Below are 23,364 nucleotides of genomic sequence, written 5' to 3'. Positions count from 1 at the left end.
GTGTTTAAATTACATGGATTTTAATTCACTTAACCTAATGTTATTATCATGAAATCAATTCTGAGTATGCTGAAGCCAATGCCGCGAAAACGAGGACGAAGTGTTACCAATATATGAATGCAAATAATAGGTTAAATGCATGGTAAACAAATACACTATACCGCATCAAAAGACAATCAATAAGCATTCAACATGCCCCTGACCCAAGCCTAATATTCAGTGGTTGTAGTTTGCTGTACATTATATTTCTTTTACCCTCATTGTTTTGTGCATAAATCATATAATTCAGGGCGTTAGTTTTATTCTTTGAATTGTTTCCATTTGTCGTTTCGGAGCCATATATCACCATCCATTTACAATTAACTATTTGGACCTCGACAAGAATACAATATAACTTTTATCTTGGATATTTTTAGAAAATGGCATCCAGTAAACATATTCCATGTGGACCTTGTATAGAAGGAAAAGTGACCACTAAATCTGTCATCTGGTGTTACAACTGTGATGAAGGGTTGTGTTCAACATGTTCTGGTCATCACAAAAGATATAAATTGTCACGAGTTCACAAAACAATTGATATTAAAAGTTATAAACCATCTGTTCGAACTATCAAAACAGAATGTGACAAACATGGTAAACAACTCAACTTGTACTGTCCCAGTCATTTAATGCCTGGCTGTGATGAATGTATTTCTGATAGCCATTCAAAGTGTATGGGAATAAAAAGTTTAGCTAGCGTTGTTGAGAAAACCAAGATTGAAAAATCTAAAGAATTTGTAGAAAAAGAAATTAACTCCATCTTACACCTCTTAGGAAAAATTGTAAATGAAAAATCACAAAACATTAAAGCGGGAGAAGAAGAATATAAAAGCATAAAGGAATTCATTGTGAAACTTCGTAGTGAAATAGATAAACATTTAACCCACCTAGAGAATAAAATATACCAAGAAGCAGAAACCATCTTGAATCAGGAAAAATCAAAAGCCACAGATTTAAGATCTGAAATTGAAGAAAAACAGAAAAACTTAGAAACAATGCAAGACCAGTTACATACAGTCTTACCACGCACTTCAAAACTCCAGTCATTTCTAAGTGTTCATCAGATTGAACAAAAAGTACATCTATGTCAACGATACATAGATGATCTGGAAAGAGACGACAGGGCAAAAGAATTTACCATCAAAATGGAGGAAAACAATGAAGTAAAAAAGTTAATAAAAAAGTTAGGATCCTTAGGAGAATTAACTGTTGTGAAAACAGATATGGATTTGAAGAAAGAAACAAGTGTGAGTAGGGAAGCACAAGTAGAATCACAAGAACAATCAAACATAAACAAGATGACTATGACCATTGACAAAAAGATAGAGATCAACATGGAGAGGGTGAGTGACATGATTTGTCTGATGGATGGAAGACTTATAGTAGTGGAAGGGAATGGGGTCCGCTCGACAGTCCGACGGTTCGATAGTCCGACAGTTCAATAGTCCGACGGTTCGATAGTCCGACAGTTCGATAGTCCGACGGTTCTATAGTCCGACGGTTCGATAGTCCGACATATCACACCGGATATGATATAAATAGGTTACACTACAGACCTGAAAATGGTCCCTTCACTAAACTAAAATTTTTAGGAAATCCATTGAAGAATTAAAAAGTTATTTTAGTTTTAATATATCGACACATATACGGGCCCAGGTCATTTCATGTCCACTTTCAGATCGTTGGTGTATCCCGATATGGACTACATAGCCCCCAAGAAAGACCGTATACTATAAAGATCGACTTGTTTTGGAAGAGAAAGTCGCTGAATTACACCACATTCGCCAATTAGTTGAAGCGTTAAATAAAGAAAGATGCTTATTAAACACAGGGTACATTTTATATTTCAAAAACCTTTACAGCTAGGTATATTGAGGGTGGGTAAGACCTTCATCGGGACCCCGGGATCGGCTGTTTTAAGCTCAGGATTTCGGGATTGACCCTTTCGGGATCCGGGAATTCTTTATTCAAATTTCGGGACCTCGGGATTTCGTGTTTTTAAGTCCGGGATTTCGGGATTTCATTTTTTTAAGCCCGGGATTTCGGGATCAGGACCCATCCTATCCCCCCTCTATATTCGACGTTCCAAATCCTCTAGTCCTATTATATAAACTTTCATAGCTAGGTATATATCGTCTTCATTCGACGTTTTTAATCGGATCTTTTTTACTATCAATTCTGAACCACGAGACTTTTGACTGTTAAAAAAAAATTCCCGATAAAAAACGTCGTATAAAGACGATATAAACCTACAAAGTCTTACATTATAGGACTAAGAATTGTCAGGCGTTAGCCCTATGTGCATTGTGCAATTTTTAAACTATGATAAAAAATTAACTGATAAAGATTAATGGTTGGATTTTAACTTCATATACTTGCTTTAATACATCAAAAATGCGTTGAATATGTTTTTTAAAGATATAACTTGTTTAAAAAAAACGAATATTGATACTTAGATTATCATAAAAGCGATTGTTATTGCAGACACGTGTGCCGCTGATTCCCCCTTTTTTATTTATTTTTTATAAGAAAATATTCTTTCATATTTCAACGTATTTTAAGCTATTCAAGAATTTCTCACTTTGCACGTGTTTAATAACGGTGATGCGCGTCTTCACGTTGATGATGCAAGCACAGGAAGTGTCAAAATATGGCACTGCATTGGCTCCTATTCCTTATATAGAAATGTCAATTTTGTTTTGAAATTGACATCTTTGAGTAAATTGAAAGTTCCCATGAAAAGATGGTATATAAAGGACTCTGCTGCCCTTTACCATTACATCTCTAAAATGGCTGCTAGGGTCATTGCTGGAAATCGCGGAGGAAAAGTGTTAATATACAACGGTTTCAAATACCAGAAAAACCGACAGAGGATTCATGCTATATACTGGCGATGTTGGAGGCAAGAGTGCAGGGCCAATCTTCAAACAAATATATTCAACTTAGATGACCAAGCAGAGAGGCGAAAGATACTAGAGGGACATTCAAACTCATAAGTCAAAAATAAACTGACAACGCCACGGCTACAAAATACAACAACATACAAATAGACAAACAATAGTACACAAAGCACAACATAGAAAACTGAAGACTTGAGAAACACGAACGCCGCCAAAAACTGGAGTGTTTCTATGTGCTCCGGAAGGGTAAGCACCTGCATATACATTAATCAACTTGAACCAAATAGAATGATCATAATCAATACGTCTTGCACAGGTTTATACTTAATTATCATAGCTAAGCTAAATTTGGGTTGTACTAATAAAATTGATTAATAAACAATAAATTTCCATCAAATGTAGGAGCTTTTATAAGCTCCCGCAGGAAGCTATTTTGGTAGAATTGTCGATTTGTGCCATTGTGCTTATAGTAAGATGATTTCTTCAATTAGAAGTAGAAATCTAACTTCCGGTTTTGTGTTAAGATACAGAAGGCTTAAAGTTGTTCGTTCGGACCTTAGTCCGTCTTTTCGTCACTGGGTCCGTTCACAGCTGTAGTTAACTGTCCGATATTTCGTTGAATCATTTTTCATGGAAGATATGGATACACATTTCCAAATAACATTTTTTTTTAAATCTCCGAGTAGTGTGAACACGTGAAAAACAGTCATTTGAGACCGACCTCCGATAGATAAGTAGGATCACTTTTCATTTGGTTTGAACTATTTTCAGCGGACTACTGTTTTTTTGGTTCGTCTCAACAGACGATTCAAATGAACCGAACTTACAGTTCGTCTTCCACTTCCGGTTCGTGTTCCACTTCCGGTTCGACTGCGAAGTCGGTACGAGCCTCATAATGAAAAGCAGTCTTCCAAATCAATTCCTGTCTTGCAACTTTCATCACATATGCACAGTACCCTCATTCCACACGAGACTTCCGATTCAAATATAGAAGCAGAAATACACTGAACTGTCGGACTACCGAACTGTCGGACTATTGAACTGTCGGACCATTGAACCGTCGGACCATCGAGCTGTCGGACCATCGAACAGTCGGACTATTGAGCTGTCGGACTATCACTACGGCCCCGTAGTGGAATGGTTGAACAAAGTTATCCTTCTTGCTCCTGATGGCAAGCTTGAGAAACAGTTATCTATACCTGGTGAAGCCTTCAGTGTCACACAGATAAATCAGAACACTATTGCCATTACTTATCCCTGGGAGAGAGCCATTAAGATTTTCAATATGGAGAATGAAACAGTAACCAAAGTTATCACATTAGAAAAACAATGCCTAGGATTATCATCATCAGATAATTCTCTTGTTGTAGGTTTGAATAGAGATGAAATCCGTATTATAGACTTAGAAGGAAATACACTGAAGTCAATACAGGTTGAGGGTGCATCATACCTGAATTACATTGTTTACTGTAATGAGATAGTAATATATTGTGACTATGTTGGTGGTACAGTATACTGTGTTGATCAATCAGGTAAACAGAATTGGCAATATACACAGGATTTATCAGAACCAATGGGACTTTGTACAGATACTTATGGTAACATTATTGTAGCAGACTGGGGATTTCATAGAATAATAGTAATATCAAAAGATGGAAAGGATAGTAAAGTACTGCTTAGTGATGGACTGGAGAATCCTAGATATATTTGCTTGAAACAAAATGAGTCTTCCGGTTTAATATGTAATGGCTATGGCAAAGACTTGACAAAATTCAATTTATCTTCTGGATAAAATATACACTAAGGAGTCAAATGATATCACCTGACTTTGATACATGTACTACAACTAACAATGTGTTATGTTTATTTATTACATATCATACAGAATCAGTCAACTTAGTTGAGTCTCAGTAATTTTGGAACATATCCTGTGTTAGATCTCTCCATCATGTAATTCATGTTCATAATTTTCTTCATCTTTACTAACATATTGAGGTCCAATTTGATAGCTGGTATGCTCACATTTGCCCCCTGGTTTGAAAACTGACCTGGGTTCAAATTTTAGGGAGTTCAATTTTCTATATGTCACATGATGTTTTCAGTTGTAGTAAGAAAACCAGGATGGATTCAAACAGAAATAGTTTGAAAACATAGAAAACTGTGCACCTTATAATTGCCTTTAGGACTAAATCAGATAATAATACGAATACATACAAATCTGGGCTAAAACACACTAGTACTTCTGGTTCTCAAGGCTTAAACAAGTTTGCACGCCCTGAAATGTTTAATATAAAAATAAGGTCAAATGAAACCTGCCATACAGACATACCTTACAAACATTCCATTTAACAAATGTACTTGACCTATTGCTTAATGTACCAGGAAAAATAACAAAACCAATAAAATAACAGATGCTCTGCAGGGCACAGTTTTATACGACCGCAGAGTTGGAACCCTGAACATTTGAGGCAAGTATGGACACAACATTCAAGCTTGATACAGCTCTGAATTTGGATTGTGATTAAAAAGTTGACACAACATAGGTTTCTGACACAAAATGAATGTGGTCTAAGAACTTGATAACCCGGCCCAAATATTAAAAATCTAAATACCTGGTTAGATTCAGCATATTGACGAACCCTATATATTCAATTTTTGTTGAAATCAAACAAAGTTCTATATTGGACCCCGAATTGGACCAACTTGAAAACTGGGACCATAACCAAAAATCTAAGTACATGTTTAGATTCAGCATATCAAAGAACCCTAAGGATTCATGTTTTGCTAAAATCAAACTAAGTTTAATTTTGGACCTTTGGACCTTAATGTAGACCAATTTGAAAACAGGACCAAAAATTACACGGTAAGATTTGGCATATCAAAGAACCCCAATAATTCATTTTTTTATGAAATCAAACAAAGTTTAATGTTGGACCCTAATTGCCCCTAATTCCTAAACACTTTGGACCGAAACTCCCAAAATCAATCCTTACCTTCCTTTTGTGATCATAAACCTTGTGTTAAAAGTTCATAGATTTCTATTTACTTATACTAAATTATGGTGCAAAAACCGGGAAAAATGCTTATCTGGGCCTCTTTTTGACCCGTTATTCCTAAACTATTGGAACCAAAACTCCCAAAACCAATCCCAACCTTCCTTACGTGTTCATAAACCTTGTGTTTAAATTTCATAGATTTCTATTTACTTATACTAAAGATATGGTGCAAAAACCAGGAAAAATGCTTATTTGGGCCCCTTTTTGACCCGTAATTCCTAAACTATTGTAAACCAAAACTCCCAAAACCAATCCCAACCTTCCTTATCTGTTCATAAACCTTGTGTAAAAATTTCATAGATATCTGTTTACTTAAACTAAAGTTATAGTGCGAGAACCAATGTGTCTTCGGACGACAACAATGCCAACGTCAAACTAATATACCACCGCCAACATTTTTTGTGGTCGTATAAAAAGACCAATATCCAAGGGTCAATCAGAATTCATTAGCTGAAGAGACAGGGACAAAACTGGCAAAACAGAGATAGAAAATACTAAAGGGACAATCAATTTTGATAAGTCTATAAGAGAAAGACAAAACCATAGAAAAAACAAATAAACTGTTGTGACAGAGATATGTCTCACACTTTTGTCATTTTGATTATGTAAATGTGGAAATTAAAATAGCTATACTAAACATTTTACATAAGTTATCCAAAAATTCAAAGTCAATGAACCATGACTGAGGTACATGGCTAAACAATCTCCATGTAAATGAGATGTGTCAGTTTCAATACAACTGCTTACCAATTACCATTGAATTATTATTAGTCGTTCCCTTTAAACAAACCAAAACACAAACATTAACTTGTAAACTATGTAAAAGTTTCAAAGTCAATAAACTATGAATGGTGAGTTGTGAAGTATAATCTCCATACAAATTGATACTTTCAAATGCCAATAAATTTGAATACCTAATCATGTTCACTTAACATAAGCAGTTCATCTTAAACTGATCTTATCACAAACTAGTACATGTAAACTAAGCATAAGTCGATAAATCATGACTGAGAGAGAAGGGCCAAATATTCTACATGGAAATGAGATGTGTTAATGCTTATACAACTGAATACCAATTAATATTGGCCTACCACTAATGGTTCCCCTTCAACTGACCTAATCACAAACTTATACATGTTAACTTAGAATTTTTTTTATAGTCAATAGACCATGACTAAGGGGACGAAATTAAATAATCTCCATGGAAATGAGATACATGTATGTCAATGCTTAGACAACTGCATACCAAATATAATTGACCTAGAGCTAGTTGTCCCCTATCAACTGACCTAATCACAAACTAATACATTGTTGAAGCCCTCCTCGCCAGAAACAGCATACCTCTCTTGCTTTTTGTATGTCAAGCGAGACAAAAATGAAAGGATTAAACAAGTCTACAAAAAAAGTAAAATTCTGGGATTATATCAGTGAATAGTTATCAAAGGTACCAGGATTATAGTTTTATATGCCAGAGGCACGTTTCATCTACATAAGAGTAATTTAGAAGTGCATGCAGATTGTGCTCTATATGAAGCACCTGTCATGTTTTTTCATGGTAAGTACAAATTGGGTGAAAAGTGCTGGCATTATTGTCAATTCTAAAAGATATCTAAAAATGATCAGGCACATTTAAAACAAATCATGGAAAATTTTGTATCATATATTTCTTTTCTAATAACAAATGAATGATATAATATACTTATAATATACGGAATGATCTATTAATAGCACATTTATACGGTATAACAAATAAAAATTTCATAACAAGCTTATCAGCAGTACAAAACCGAAAGCAATCTACAATACAAATACATTGTATTTGAACCTAACTATTGTGGATTCACTTATTTTCATGGATATCAATTTTTGTGGATTGCTGAAAACTTGCATATTCGTGGACATTTGATTTCATGCTTTTGCCAATCTCTGTATACAAAGCCTATTGAAAATATGTTATCCATTGAACATTTGAAATTGTGGTTCAACTGTATCCATAAAACCCTCGAAAATTGGTATCCAATGAATAATAATAAATCCACAGTATAATATTGCACTAATATACAGTGTACATCACAGGAAATCTCATTTATTTTCTTGATTATCAGATTATTTCTCCTAAACAATCCCTAGACAACCATTAGATTGTCCTTTCTCAGTCTACAAGAAAGCAACCACAAGATTGTCCTTTCTCAGGCTATAAGAAAGCAACCATAAGATTCTCCTTTCTCAGTCTATAAGAAAGCAACCATAAGATTGTCCTTTCTCAGGCTATAAGAAAGCAACACTTATATCTACAAGAAAGCAACTGTAATTGGTTATACTTTTACAGATTTAAAAAATCTCAATTTATTTTTTTATCTTTGAAGTCAGTCCCCTTCAAGTTTATACTGTAAATGTGGCAGAATAAATTTTGTAACTAAAAAAAACCAACAAATTTATATTATAAACAAGAATGTGTCCAAAGTACATGGATGCCCCATTTGCAGTATCATTTTCTATGTTCAGTGGACCTTGAAATTGGGGTCAGAACTCTTATTTGGCATTAAAATTAGAAAGATCATATCATAATTAGGAACATGTGTACTAAGTTTCAAGTTGATTGGACTTAAACTTCATCAAAAACTGCCTAGACCAAAAACTTTAACCTGAAGCGGGGCTAAGAACGCACAGACTAAGGAAGTGACGAATGAACAGACAGACAGACAGATGAAAGGACATACAGACGAGATAACATAATGTCCCTCTACTATCGTAGGTGGGGCATAAAAAAACTATGTACGTAGAATATTGTAAAAAATAATTTTGCCACTATAAAATATTCAGTTTATGTATTAGATCACACAAACAACCTTTTATTAAAAAACAAAAATAAGTTTAAGAAAAGTTAAGGTAATAAGGTACAGGTATATGCACCAATAACAGAAAATAAACAAATATAGGAGAAGAAATCAAATAAGAATTGATTATTCCTCTCTTCACTCTCAAATGTCAGTTATCTTAACAAAATGGTAGTGTTAATTATAGGTTTACAGTATTAGTTCAGACATTCTTACAACTCTACATGTTCATCTTATTTAAAACATCAACCACTTTTGTACAATAAAATATGAATCAATTACACCATAATTTGTTCACCCTTTTTTGTAAGAGGTCAAGGCTGTTTAGACATAGAAAATACTTCATGATTTTTTATTTCTGAAACAAATTGAGCTTAAAAAAATATCAATTTTATCTAGCTTTAAATAACTTAGTCCATCTTACATAGTGAACTGGTTCATTTAACATAATTCTGACAAGCATATGATGGTATTATGTACAGGTATAGAAATACACAGAATATTGCACATGTTAAATGCTACACTGACTATCTATGTAAAAAACTATAAAAAAAAACTTTAAAAAAAATTCTAAGCAACAGCTTTTATTCTCTTTTTTCTATGACACTATTTTGGCACATCTCTATAAAGCACATGCATTAATTGAAGCTCATCCAAGCACTAATACAGGATTTATAATTAGTGTGGCAATAGTCGATACAATTTTGACAAAAAATATGTTTATCCCTGATTTTATGATGTATCCTTCACTAGAATCCACTCCTGCCACCAGTTTGTTTAAGGGACAATATTAATCAACATCTGTATGCAAAAAATTATGGTGCATACAAAAAAGATTCAAAGTTATCTGTCAGATTTTTAACTAAATTTACACAAAAACAAAAACAATACAACAAACACATCTAACACAAATGTTAACAAAAACCTCAAAGCCTTCTGAATAAAAACGAGAAAGCTGAATTCTGTAAAATTTTCATACTGTTTGTTCACCATGCTCAATAAATGTTTTGATCAAATGCTGCCCTGTGTTGGTTATTCTCATTATTTATGGTGAAAAATTGATACTTAACCTTTATCGAAAAAGATATTATATCGGGGTTTTTTTATTTGATCTATATTTAAGATTTTTAATCATGTAATCTTTTTTAGTTATGAAATTACCACATACTTTTCCATCTACTTTCTCTTTATATTTCTTAAAACAACTGATGCAGTTCAACATTATCCAGCATTCAAGATCAAAGGTACATCTAGACAACCTATTACTAACTTGCTTTTTCACTCTGTAATCTAAATGCACAAAATATGAACATGTACACATGAAACTGACCATTTCATATCATATCACAAACATTTAAGGTTAACATTGCAATGTAAGGTGGTACAATGAAACAACATTGTTATGACATTAAAATACACCGCCTAAACTTAGCACATCAAAACAAACATCACAAACACGAACAGGTTTTTGTTGATTATATTTCACAATTGGCATGTCTTTAGATGAACACTTGGCACAAAGAAGTCTTCCACAGTGACGACTGAAAGAAAAAAATAAATTCATTAATCAGTGAAATTGAAAAAAATATGCAGTCCATATTTCAAAGCCCTTTTTTCTTTTTTATCCAAATAAATAATGGTTTTTGCTCATTGCCATTGATGAAGGTAACACAGTGGTCTACATTTGCTTACTTGTATGTAATTTGGTCTCTGTTTGAGAGCTGTCTCATTGGCTATCAAACCACATCTTCCTATGTTTATAAACCTATATCATAAGAGGACAACCTACAGGCCACAAGTAACTTCCTTTATTTTCGATTTATGAGCTTGACTGTCCCTCTGGTATCTTTCGTCCCTCCTTTAAATGATAGGTGATTTATGAATCCAGGTTCAAAATGCATAGGTTGGACAAAAAAGAGGATATTCATTATTCTATCATTTTCAATAATAGCCTCATCAGCAAACCATATTAAGTCATGTCTTACCAATGATGTTTTCTTGTTTTGATTCCAAATTTAACACAACATTCTAAACAAATCTCTCCTTCTGACCAAGCTGGTTCTTTAGATAACATATCTATAATAAAAGAAATATTTATATGACAAAATACAGAACATCACAATTGAAATTGTCTGACACCACAAACTAAACTGAATAATGTATGATGACAATAGCTTAAGTGTCACAAAATCTCAAGTGAAATGTCACTAAATCTCATGGCAATTGTCTTGAATCCCAAAAACTATTATGGCAATTGTCTTGAATCCCAAAAACTTAAAAGAGATCCGACATATAGTGAGGACAAAATTTATCAGACTTACTTTGAATAGGACAACTAATCCTAAAAGTTGCACACAAAAAATGACTAGAATTTGTTGATACATTATTTGTATTGTGTATTTCAATATTGTTAAATATAAGACACTGTAACAATTATGACTTGTAGCTGGTATTCAATGATATTACTGTGGAGAAAGCATAACAATATATAGATATAAAGACAAAGGTCATATTTATTAGTTAAACCAGTGTTCTTAATAAAGCTTTAGAAATGCGATGACTGACAATTTGAAACTTCCTAACAACTTTAAATAAACACAGAACTAAAAACATGAATTTAAAAATCTTTTATTCCTGATAAAAAAAAAGGTTAAAAGTCCTATGGAAATAGAAAGGATTTTTTACTTACCTAATAATTTGAAAAGTAATTGTTTGGTAGCAACAGGTGCATTAAATATATTTAATCCCTGTCTGTTCATTGTTCCTAGCTTAGCTCCAGCTCTGACCAATGCTCTACATAAGTTACCATTGCCATTCACATAGGCTAGTAATAAACCTGAAATAAAAATTGAACATAATGTACACACTTGTAAGATCCCACATCATTCTGTATATGCCCATTTCTGATTTTTTTTTCATGTATGGTCTTTTATAGCTTGCAACACAGTAAGTGTTTTTTTTCTTCATGTTGAAAGCTATATGGTTCCTATAATTCCATACACTCACATCTTTTGAGCTTGGATAGTTGTCTCTTTGGCATTCATAATACTTTTCCTCATTTTTGAGAGCTTGTCATTAGCTTTATGGCAACATGGTGATCATTCAGATTATTTGGGTGACCTATATATATATATAAATTGTGTTGTTAGGCGTCTACTCTTCCTCCAGTTTTGCCTTACCTGTATTTGCCTCACTGTCAACAGCATCTATTGGGTAATCAGGCATACTCTCTTTAAACAATTCAAAGATGGCTGCTGCATTATCTCTCCCATACTGACATAGTACATGGATAGGCATCTGTCCTCTGTGGCAAAAAGTTATATAAGTATCAAAAATATGTCCATGTTGTTTTTTTTCTGATTAGATCAATTCTCATTCAATTTTTGTAACAATTTAAAAAAAAAATCATTATATGAAAAATACAGTTGAAAAACTAATGTCATGTCTTCCTGTACAACAGGGAATTTTTGTGGAGGGTTTTATTCTAGCTCCTTTGGCAATTAATATAAAATAGCAAATAGGTACGTTCCAGTAAATTGTCAAAAAGAAAAACATGAAAATAAAACTTAGCTTACAAGTTTTGTCCAAGATATTTTAAAATTCAAATTCTCGAAAAATTAAACATGGTGTAGTATTTTACAGAGTATAAGATATAGCCTTTTCAATAGTCGTCTGGCGCGAAAAGGACGATAACTCAATTTTAGAATTTAATATTTTTGGAAACAGTCAATTTCCGGAATTCCATGCTTGATCATCACGATTTTTTCTTGGGCCGTTGACGGCATAACTATTGCTGTATTCTTTGACAATAAGGTATATTTAACAAGGCAGAATTATCAATGTATTATCGTGGTAAAAATATATGTTAGAAATGTTAGATACCTGAATTATTTGTAATTTTGGCAAGGACAGTTCATCACGTCCTCTGAAAACATGATTTTGTAAAATATCACTTATCGGCATCTCCGGGCGGCAAACCAGATTATTTCCTGATGATCTTTACTACAGCATTCTGATTGTTATTAATTGCTACATATTACCGTGTTTTGTAAATCGATGTTTGTTTACATTATCAACAAATGTGAGTAACGTTCTAGGTCGAGTTGTCGTTCGTAGTGATATAGTTTGTTCCAAACCATTGTTTGTTTCTGGGTACATGACACTATTCAGTACATATTTGTTAAATTGAATAGATATTATTGTTTTTAATTCATTTTTTAAAGAGACTTATTTATGTTCTAAAATTCAATTTTTGCATCGTTGCTTATTATTTATAACCCTTGTTGAAAGACTTCATCATTTTATATAAGTTGTTTGGAAATGTAGTTGATTGAAATCCGACCTTGCAAGGGCTGTATAGCCAGTCAAGGTCGTTAAAAACTTCCATTTGTTATTGATTGAAAGCAGTCAATGGCGCTAATTTGCCTAAGCTAAAACTGTATATGGTTGTTGGCAACATCCAATGATTGAAATGTTTGTGGCCTGACGTTCACCATGGGAAGCTCATATTGGAGTCATTCAAATATCTCTGTTTTAACAACATTTTTCTCGCGATTAAAATCACCCTGCACAATGGCGCGCACCCATTAACAACCCGTCATTCATCAAATTATATTATACAACCTGATTTGTCTACTATATGCAAAAATTACGAGTCAGGTTCTTTTGCTTTAATGTGAATGGCCATTTTTTTTCACACATCTCGTTTTTTAACTCCCATGCGTATTTGCTATTATCAACTATATGGCATCAAAATCAAATCAAGATTATTTGTTTGATGATTTTTAATTGAGTAACAATACTTTAATAAAGGAAAAGGATAATACTTTCAATTTCGGGGTCTCACAAAGACTTTTTCACCTTCTTTTTAATTTTACATCAAAAACCTAAATTTAGATGAAAAGGCTATAAGATACATACTTAGCATTAACAGCTTCAGCATTTATTTGTGATTCTGTTAACAACACTCTAGTAGCTTGTAGATGGCCTTGTTGAACAGCTATGTGCAATGCTGAAAATTTAAATCATTTACTGAGTCAAAAATAATTTCAACATAAGTACAAACAAGAATGTGTCCAAAGAACACTGATGTCCCACTCGCACTATCATTTTCTTTGTTCAGTGGACTGTGAAATTGGGGTCAAAACTCTTATTTGGCATTAAATTTAGGAAGCTCATATAATAGGGAACATGTGAACTAAGTTACAAGTTGATTGGACTTCAACTTCACCAAAAGCTACCCTGACCAAAAACTTTAACCTGAAGCAGCACAGAGTAAACGGACGGAAGGACAAACAGACACACTGACCAGAAAACATAATGCCCCTCTACTATCATACTGTTATAGGACTATAAAGTATTTCTTTTTTTCATTGGCTAAAAGCATAGGTTTGTATAAGATTTGAAACAGCTAACCTGTACCATGATATAGATTTTCCTAGATGCAATGTCAATGACATAGGTAAATGACTTCATGCAAATGTTTTGATTTTATAATTTTTTTTTCTGTGTTTTCCTTTAAGTTGGCCTCCATGAATATTTTTTCTTTGAGGTTGATAAATTATTGTATCAACCTCATCTAAAGTCAATAGTTGTTTATTATTGTACTTACCATTGTTATTGTTCTCATCTAAGGCATCAAACTCTATCCTGTTGTCTAACAATACAGAACATATACTGGCGTGGTTATCTGCTGCTGCTAAGTGCAGGCAGGTCATTTTTTGTTTGTTTTTGGCATTGACATCTGCTCCTGCTAACAACTGTAATAATCAAATAGTATTACATGAAATATTATGACATGACAATTTCATAAAGGCTGGTTATCAGAAAAGTGCCAATACAAGAAGAAGTCCAGCCTTGTTGTCAATTGTTTGTGTGTTACAGATTTGTTTTTCATTCATTTTTTACATAAATAAGGCCGTTTGTTTTCTCGTTTGAATTGTTTTACATTGTCTTATTTAGGCCTTTTATATCTGACTATGCGGTATGGGCTTTGCTCATTGTTGAAGGCCGTACGGTGACCTATAGATGTTAATGTTTGTGTCATTTTGGTCTTTTGTGGATAGTTGTCTCATTGGCAATCACACCACATCTTCTTTTTTATATATTGTATTTAGGATGTGTCAAAAAGGTTTGTTTTGAGTCATGATCTAGAAATACTCCGACTCTATATCAGTGGATTCATTTCATTCAATGAATTATATTGTGGTATTTGATTTATTGATTTTGTCAAAGTCTGCATTCAAGTTATACAATTTTTTTTATTAGTTAAATATTTTAATTGGTGGTTTTCCATTACCTACTATGAAAGTCGGTAACCCAACATATAATTGTGAACAACAAGTAGTCAAACTTCAATATAACATGTATGACACTTACCAAATTCCTGACAATAATCTCAGATCCATGCATGACAGCTAGATGTAATGGCATTAGTTGTTTCGAGTCTTGTACAGGAGAATTAACATTAACATTTATACTGATGAGAAACAACACACTTTCTATGTCAGTCTTCTGTATGGCTATGTGAAGGAAGTTTCTACCTCGGTTATCAACCTATAAAAAATATAATAGAGATTCTATTACTTAATCAAGTTAGATATGATATGTCTCCAATCTAGACTGATGAATTTCGCTTGTAAAGCATATAATGAAAAAAATAACTTTACAAAGAAAAGAATTGAAACTCACAACCTCAGCGTTGAGAAGCTTGTGATACAGTTGATGAACAACTAGCTTGGAACACTCCGCCGCCAAAGACCTCTCAAACACCAGAAGTAAAATCTATATATTTCTTCAATGAATTTCAAATGGAAGCCAGCAATTTGATATGTTTCAATATGTAAGAAAGTGCTTTCCTATATAGATGAGACCGTTGGTTTTCCCGTTTGAATGGTTTCACACTAGTAATTTTTGGGTCCTTTATAGCTTGCTGTTCCGTGTAAGCCGAGCCTCCTTGTTGAAGACTGTACTTTGATGCATAATAGTCAACTTTTATAAATTGTGAACTGGATGGAGAGCTGTCTCATTGGCACTATTACCACATCTTCTTATATCAACTTATTTAAACTATATAATAAATATAGATTCTTACATTGATACCAGTGGATTATCAGATTTATCCAATCGAGATAGTTAAATCATCAATTATAAAGTTCAAGCCCCCTCGGCGAAGACTTTAAAATTTATAATTTAACTATTGAGATTGGATAAATCCAATAATCCATGAGTAACTATGTAAGAATCGGTTTCTCAAATAATTAAAAAATACATTTTATTTTTTTGTTGACCGAAAATCCCCTTCAAGTGCCTTTCACATTGCACTAAGTTGTCAATTTCATTAACACCTGTTAGCATATTTTGATTCATCCAGTTAGCTATAAAGGTCATGACCCTTAAAATCATCCAATGATCTTTTGAGATCACCAGCAACCACACGTTGATTAAATTTTAAAATTATACAATGGGTTCGGAAAGGGATAAATTTCCATAAAATTAGAGAAATAAATTTATTACAATGGTTGCAATGAGTTACTGTGAAAGTACTTTAATTCGTGGGTATCAATTTTCGTGGTTTGAGCAATATTTACATGTTTGTGGGTTTTTTAATTTTTCTAAAAAAAATATTTAAAAAATAGGAGCCTTTAGAAACGAAAGTTACAAATAGTCTGGATTGTAAATGTAAATCGTAGTGATAACACTAATTATCCCATTTTAAAGTGATTTTAAAGACCTTCAAAGGTGTTAATTAGGCCATAAACATGTCAAAAGAAAACAGTAACATAAACAAATGCTATAAATGTATCTTGAATTGTCAAATAATTCTTATCAAAATCTAGACCAGCATGAAATAACTATTTCTTATATCTACGAGAACTATGGGGATATAAAATGAACACTTTATCATACTGGCATATCAATACCGGAAATCTGACTTTCATCGATCAAAAACAAAAGTTGTACATTTTAGGTTATTAAAGATAAAATGGGTATAATCCTGCATGCGGTTGTAATTCTCTGACTGCTATTGAAGTATTCTCAGATTTGGCGCTCTTCAATATGTTCTCATAGACTAGATCATATCAGTAGTAAAACCTTCCGATGGGGATCTTTCCATGTCTTGATGTGGACAATGGTTGTTATATTTCGTTGGACACTTAAATTCGTGGATAAAGTGATCCACGAAAACCATGAAAATTGGTACCCCACGAATTAAAGCACTTTCACAGTACATTAATTTCCAGTTAAATAAAAACTGATAATTTCACATGTGAAATAAACTTGGTTATTTCACTCTCTGATTTTATCAACAATAGATTTGTTAAGACGTTGATAACAGCTGATCAAAACAAATTGTGAATGCGTAGAAAAAAGATATAGTTCCTTACATGTTTTGCATTAATTTCTTTAAAAAAAGCCATTTGCCAATGTAATATAAAGAATAACTAATTACAGAATTCAAATATCAAATTATATTCAACTGGTGACCATTAATTCATGCGCTATGCGCATTCCTGAATTAATGCGTTGTTCGGTCACTCATTGGATATTTTTCTCTATTTGAATTCTTTGATAAGTTATTCTATAAATACCTGTTCAGCTGCAGTTGGTTCTCTATTTAATATGGCCTGTGCTGCTTTGTTATTTTTAGTTGTCATGGCAGCAGCAAACGGAGTGAATCCATTTTTGTCACGTACAGTCAGATCTAATGAAGGGTGGGCTAAAAGAAGGGAGATAATCACAGTATGCTGATTTTCTATGGCAACATGAACTGGGCGCTTGGAATCGGCATCCTGTAAAACATTCATTACATATCATTTTACTTCAATAAATCTTTATATAATGCCATTATTAATTTCAAGAAAACAACATTTCCAATATATAAAGAAGTAGGTTTAGTAAGACCCCTTTTTGGCCTAAAAAAATATAGCAGTTTTAGAAAATTGTGAAATTGTAATCTTTTAGCTATTTATTAGAAAGTAGAATACTTCTGTTACATAAATATAGGCTGTTTTTGACAATACAATGCACATATATTGGGTACTAGCATCATTAAGTCATGCTAAATAACTGAAATCTTAACAATTTTAGATGGTTTTTGTCCTAAATGAAAGTGGTAGCATTCGTGTTCATTCATAATATTGAAACATAAGTTGTATTTAATTAATACATAACATATATAAAGGTTGAAGATGAACACAGATACATTTGTTAAGTTTGTGTAATGTTCATCCAGTTCCATTTTTCATATTAAAAAAAAAATTGCATGAAGTTCTCAATTTTGTAATTGATGAAGTGCACTCATCAAGTCTTCATATATTTATATGATCTTTAATAATTCATAATTTTGTGTTGAAACATAACTGTCTCTTAGAAGCAATAATGTGAATTCTGAAATTATTGTGTGCATTCATTATTGCGATTTTGAACATTTTAGACTTAAATGCAAATTTTTGTTTTGCGATATTAGAAGAATCCTGTGTTATTCAAATAAAAATATCATAATGTGAGTTTAAATTATTGCTATTATAACTTGCAAATATAAAAAAAAAAATCAATAATTTCTGAATTTTCAGTAATAAATAAATAAATTAATAGATTAAACCTATTTTACCTTGACATTAACTTCAGCATCATGCTCTATCAAACACTGTACAACAGTCTCTAGTCCCCAACAACAGGCCAGGTGTAAAGGGGAAGATAACTCTCTGAAAGAAAATAGGAGGAATGTGAACATCATGGGAAGTACATCACTTAACATAAGGTATTTAACAAACTGATTAAGGAATTCATTTAATGACATAAACTTTAGAAGCTTGTGCTGACACAAATTTTTATATTTTCTCTGGTTAACAGTATATGTCAATATCAAATCATGCCTTAATTTTCAATAGATGCAAATTCTTTAGCATCACTGATAATCTGTAAGCATAAACTATGAAGATGAAGAACAGCAATTATAGCATATTAGGGTTATATCTTGTACATCATGTAAATATGATTCCTCATTTACATCTCCACCATTCTCTCTTATACCAATTTTAAAAGCTTTTTATAAAGGCTAAAATTTAGGCAAACAACTTACTTAGCGTCTTCTTCCCCTTCACCATTTGGTCCTGGTTTTCGTGGACTATTCTTATCACAACCACTGTAAAAGCAAAACAAAACCATTGTCATTAATTATGAAATCTTGAAAGTTAAGAACTAACATGTTTTATCTGTATTTAATACTTTGACGTAAAAAAGCACACACACAAACAGAAAATAAAATTTAGGAGAATCAAAATACTACAAGATCATCATAAAGGCTTTTTCATAACTTTATGGGGGTTTGTACAACACTATTCTCTTTACCCATCCACCACTAATATTTGTTTCATTCGTAAATGAATGGTATTTGGTTCTCACTGTATTTTCCACAGATGAAATATCATGTGGTGGTTAAACCTGATATTCCCCCCTTAGATACCGCTAATGATGAAATGTATAAATGGTGTTTAGAGTAGAGTTCTTCATTTATATATAAAAAAAAAATCTACAAACCTTTTGATGAGAAAACAGGCTACGGATTCATTATTCTCATCTAATGCTCTGTGTAATAATGTTTGTCTACAACCACCAGGTCCTGCTGACCACAGGTCAAGGTCACATCCATGTTTTACCTAGGATGAGATTAAATAACTTCTGACTTAAAAAATAACATGTTCAACTAATCCAGATAGTATGGACAGTACTTCAGAGAACACTATTAAATACAATGCACACCAAAAATACATTTCAGATAATAGTCTGAGCAGGTTTATAATCACTAGTTATTTTTCCACTGGAAAAAAATAAATGGTCAGCATGATTCCAACAATTTTTTACCCATCAAACTTTTTTCAATATTAACTTACAAGTATCTGTGCTATATCATGTTGTCCTGAATCCAAGGCATTCCATAGTGGGCAGTTATCTTCCTTGTCAGGTAGATTCATATTAGCTCCCCTTTTACACAGAATATCAACCACGACAGGTAGATGGCGCTTTATAGCATGTTGTAAGGGAATCTCACCATCTGGTGTGCTGAAAAAAGATTGAAAATTATTCTGTTTTATGTATTCTTAAGCGCTTTACTCCCTTTCATTTCATTTCGAAGCTATGCACATTTTAAGAGGGAAGCATTCTAACTCCATATTGAAGTTGCATCAATTTCAAGTCTTCAAAGGAAGCTATTTAAATGGTGTAATTTCCAAACCTAACAACTTTTATTTTTGAAGTCAATAACATCTATTTAGGGGTTTGTTAACATGTAGAAAGCACAGCAATGAAACTATACGAAGCATTAAATATAACATGCCCAAGTTGTCCAGCATAGCAAAATGGTTGCCAACTTTAGCAAGGATTTTACTGTCAGTCAGTAGTAATCCAGGAATGACAATATCATCATACCCAAATCAACATTTGGGTAATGTGATTTGCAAGTTAGCAAAATCTTACTGCAAAATTATTTTTAAAATCAAAAGTTGTTTTTCTATGAAATTTTCTTAATTTGAATGAAATCTAACTTCAACGAAAATGAAACAGCTATATAGACAAGTTAACTGACTGCTTTATACAGGAATTCTCTTAAAGCTACATCTAATGCTCACTACTTACACTACACCAAGGTCTGCCTGGTGTTCTATTAAGAACAGAGCACTGGCTGTATCCTGTTTCTCTATAGCTTGGTGTAATAATGTCAATCCATCGGAATTCTTCTCATTGATGTTGGCTCCTGCTCCTAACAATCTAGCTGCCTCAGAATGAAGGTTGCTCCATAGAGCCAGACCTAATACTGTCTGACCATCGGAATCTTTAAGATTGAAGTTGGGTAGTATCTTAATCCCATCCTCACTGTGTGCTGCTTTAACTATAATAAGTAACAAAAAGTTTATGTTGTTTATGAAAAATCTGATGAAATATATTTCATTAAAGTTTCTGTCAAATAACATACCATAAAATTGGCTGAAACTAGGTCTTCCAAAACTGTTGTAGTGTACAGTTTTGTCCTTTGAAATACATTTTTAGACTTGATGTACAAAGTCTGAACAGGACATATAACGTGGGCTGGCCATCTTACTGTAATCTAAGACAAAATTGGATATATGTTATCTTTTTGACCTGACCTTTTGCTTTAAACAGCCAACTTTTTTCAGTCAATAAAGTGACATGTTTATGACAAATTTCTTGAAGCAATGATGAGGAAAAGCACAATCATATATGCATGAAATAATTTCTGAATTTACAGAACTTAAAGTTCTGAAAACTGAAGATATATAACACTTACCTTTATGCTGTAGAAATATCTCTACGATATCACTATGTCTATGGACTAGAGCTAGATGGAGAGGTGTCTGTTGAGAAACAGGAGGCTGTTCTCCATCAAATGTTAATTGTTCTGTGGCTGAGTGGGATGGTTTTAATGTTTGAGAATTTGGGTTAGCTCCCTTGTCTAATAATATTTCTGTCAGTTTTAAGAGTCCCTTTTCACATGCTAAATGAAGGGCTGTCTCTCCCTGTAACAAAGAAATATGACATACAGCCTTTTAGTTTTTAAACTTTAAAAAGTTCAAAAATCAAATGATAGCATTTTATAAATAGGACAAATGAATGTTAAGGGGTATTCCATAAATGTATACATGGGACCCCGGAATGGCACTATGAAATCCAACCTATGGGTTGATGTCAAATTGACTAAATATAAAAAAAAAAAAATTTGCATCTATTGTTGGTTTCCCCATTCTAAGATAAATGATTGAAATATCCTTCCTAATTTGATATATTGTTTTAAATACAGTTCAATAAAGATAAAATACTTATCTTGCTCATTACTTTTATCATAACTAAATTCATGATTAATTAATCTAAAAGTTCATATTGTCTTTTATAAAAGGTCATCGTTGTACCTTATTGTTTGTGAGATTCAATTTTGCACCATTCTTAGCCAGAAATATTCCAGCTCTCTCATTTCCACATCTAGTGGCTAAATGCAACAAAACATCACCTGTAATTAGGAAATTAAAATATTTAATCACAAATAGTTTTTTAGCTTAATTATTTTCAAAATGAAATTTCTAAATATTCTATGGTTTAATATAATCTTAAAATGTATGTATCAATGTTAATATATGACACTGCATTGTAAGACAAACTTGAAATGCATATACAAATGTTAATAATTTTAAATCATCTGTATTCAGCGATAGTTTTGAAAATTAAAATCAAATTAAAATTAAATTAAAATACTGTTTTGGCTTTTAGTGAATTGCTTGTGTTCACAGATAAGAGAAACATAAATATAAGACATTATGAAGCTTTTGTTATCATTATTGATGAATTGTTGTTTCCCAAATGTCAAATGACAAATAGTTCATAGTTATTTCCATCAATAACTCATAATAAAGAGTAAAGTTCACTCAGACATGCTGTGGTCTGCTCTATGGTCGAGTTGTTGTCGCTTTGACAGTACACACATTCCCAATTTCCTTTCTCAATTTTTTTAAATCATGCTTTTTGACAAATAACTTAATCAAATGTAATCCAGATTTTATAAAAGCCATCGATCTTTCTGTTAATTAGTTTGAATGCAAGTCCAAAATCTACACATAAAAAGACATCTAAGGGAATGTGATGGTGTCCTTCTGACCAACATTTATTACAAGAATTGTTTTCAAATTGGATATTTTTACAAAACTTTCATTAGGCGGTGATGTGTTTAAAAAGAGGTGCAAATATAAAGTTAAATGTACAAACATCCCAATACAGTACATGTACAAGTAAAGCAATTAGGACCTCAAAATCATGTTTTGGAAGCAGTAATTATTCAAAACTGACCGATTACAGGAAATAATAAATTGTGAGAGGTTTTAGAGAATGAGAAATTATTACCTCAAATTTATGTTTTGGTAACAGTAATTATTTCTAAACTGACCTGTTTCAGAGAAGGAGAAATTATGACCTCCAATTTATGTTTTGGAAGCAGTAATTATTTCTAAACTGACCAACTTCAGAGAAGGAGAAATTGGTAGCACTAATTATTTCCAAACTGACCAATTACAGGAAAGGAGAAATTATGACCTCAAATTTATGTTTTGGTAGCAGTAATTGTTTCTTAACTGCTTAATTTCAGAGAAGGAGAAATTATGACCTCAAATTCATGTTTTGGTAGCAGTAATTGTTTCTAAACTGACCGATTTCAGAGAAGGAGAAATTATGACCTCCAAATTATATTTTGGTAGCAGTTATTTTTTCTAAACTGACCGATTTCAGAGAAGGAGAAATTATGACCTCAAATTCATGTTTTGGTAGCAGTAATTGTTTCTAAACTGACAGATTTCAGAGAAGGAGAAATTATGACCTCCAAATTATGTTTCAGTAGCAGTAATTATTTCTAAACTGACCGGTTTCAGAGAAGGAGAAATTATGACCTCAAATTTATGTTTTGGTAGCAGTAATTGTTTCTAAACTGACCGATTTCAGAGAAAGAGAAATTATGACCTCCAAATTATGTTT

At 32.5% G+C, this 23,364-nt stretch overlaps 2 protein-coding genes across 2 annotated transcripts in view; one reads left to right on the top strand and one right to left on the bottom strand.

The window, feature by feature from the left end:
* The first annotated feature begins 419 nt into the window (after nt 1-419).
* On the top strand, nt 420-4,731 carry LOC134681528 (uncharacterized). The gene is made up of 2 exons (XM_063541169.1): nt 420-1,382; nt 3,931-4,731. Exons 1-2 carry the CDS (start codon nt 420-422, stop codon nt 4,729-4,731), a joined length of 1,764 nt encoding a protein of 587 aa, XP_063397239.1.
* Nucleotides 4,732-7,641: 2,910 nt separating this feature from the next.
* Nucleotides 7,642-23,364, bottom strand: part of LOC134728142 (rabankyrin-5-like) — a 36,322-nt gene continuing 20,599 nt past the window's right edge. Inside the window, exons 11-25 of the mRNA XM_063592610.1 lie at nt 21,759-21,856; nt 21,140-21,368; nt 20,470-20,722; nt 19,728-19,896; nt 19,375-19,493; nt 18,917-18,979; nt 18,446-18,539; nt 17,424-17,624; nt 15,211-15,387; nt 14,444-14,591; nt 13,753-13,843; nt 12,012-12,136; nt 11,522-11,668; nt 10,818-10,908; nt 7,642-10,373 (exon numbers count right to left, since the gene is read on the bottom strand). Coding sequence (XP_063448680.1) covers nt 10,241-10,373; nt 10,818-10,908; nt 11,522-11,668; nt 12,012-12,136; nt 13,753-13,843; nt 14,444-14,591; nt 15,211-15,387; nt 17,424-17,624; nt 18,446-18,539; nt 18,917-18,979; nt 19,375-19,493; nt 19,728-19,896; nt 20,470-20,722; nt 21,140-21,368; nt 21,759-21,856 — 2,138 coding nt within the window. The 3' untranslated portion in view covers nt 7,642-10,240. The remainder of the gene's footprint in view (nt 10,374-10,817; nt 10,909-11,521; nt 11,669-12,011; nt 12,137-13,752; nt 13,844-14,443; nt 14,592-15,210; nt 15,388-17,423; nt 17,625-18,445; nt 18,540-18,916; nt 18,980-19,374; nt 19,494-19,727; nt 19,897-20,469; nt 20,723-21,139; nt 21,369-21,758; nt 21,857-23,364) is intronic.

This window comes from Mytilus trossulus, chromosome 8 (genome assembly GCF_036588685.1).
Source record: "Mytilus trossulus isolate FHL-02 chromosome 8, PNRI_Mtr1.1.1.hap1, whole genome shotgun sequence".
Taxonomy (NCBI): domain Eukaryota; kingdom Metazoa; phylum Mollusca; class Bivalvia; order Mytilida; family Mytilidae; genus Mytilus; species Mytilus trossulus.
The sequence above is the reverse complement of the archived record's forward strand: the minus strand, read 5'-3'. Positions and strand labels throughout refer to the sequence as shown.

Bases quoted from the DNA above. Each gene is read 5' to 3' on its own strand.
- LOC134681528 (XM_063541169.1), top strand. From the start codon at position 420: ATGGCATCCAGTAAACATATTCCATGTGGACCTTGTATAGAAGGAAAA. The intron at 1,383-3,930 runs GTGAGTGACATG...ATTCAAATATAG, and splicing joins TAGAGATCAACATGGAGAGG to AAGCAGAAATACACTGAACT.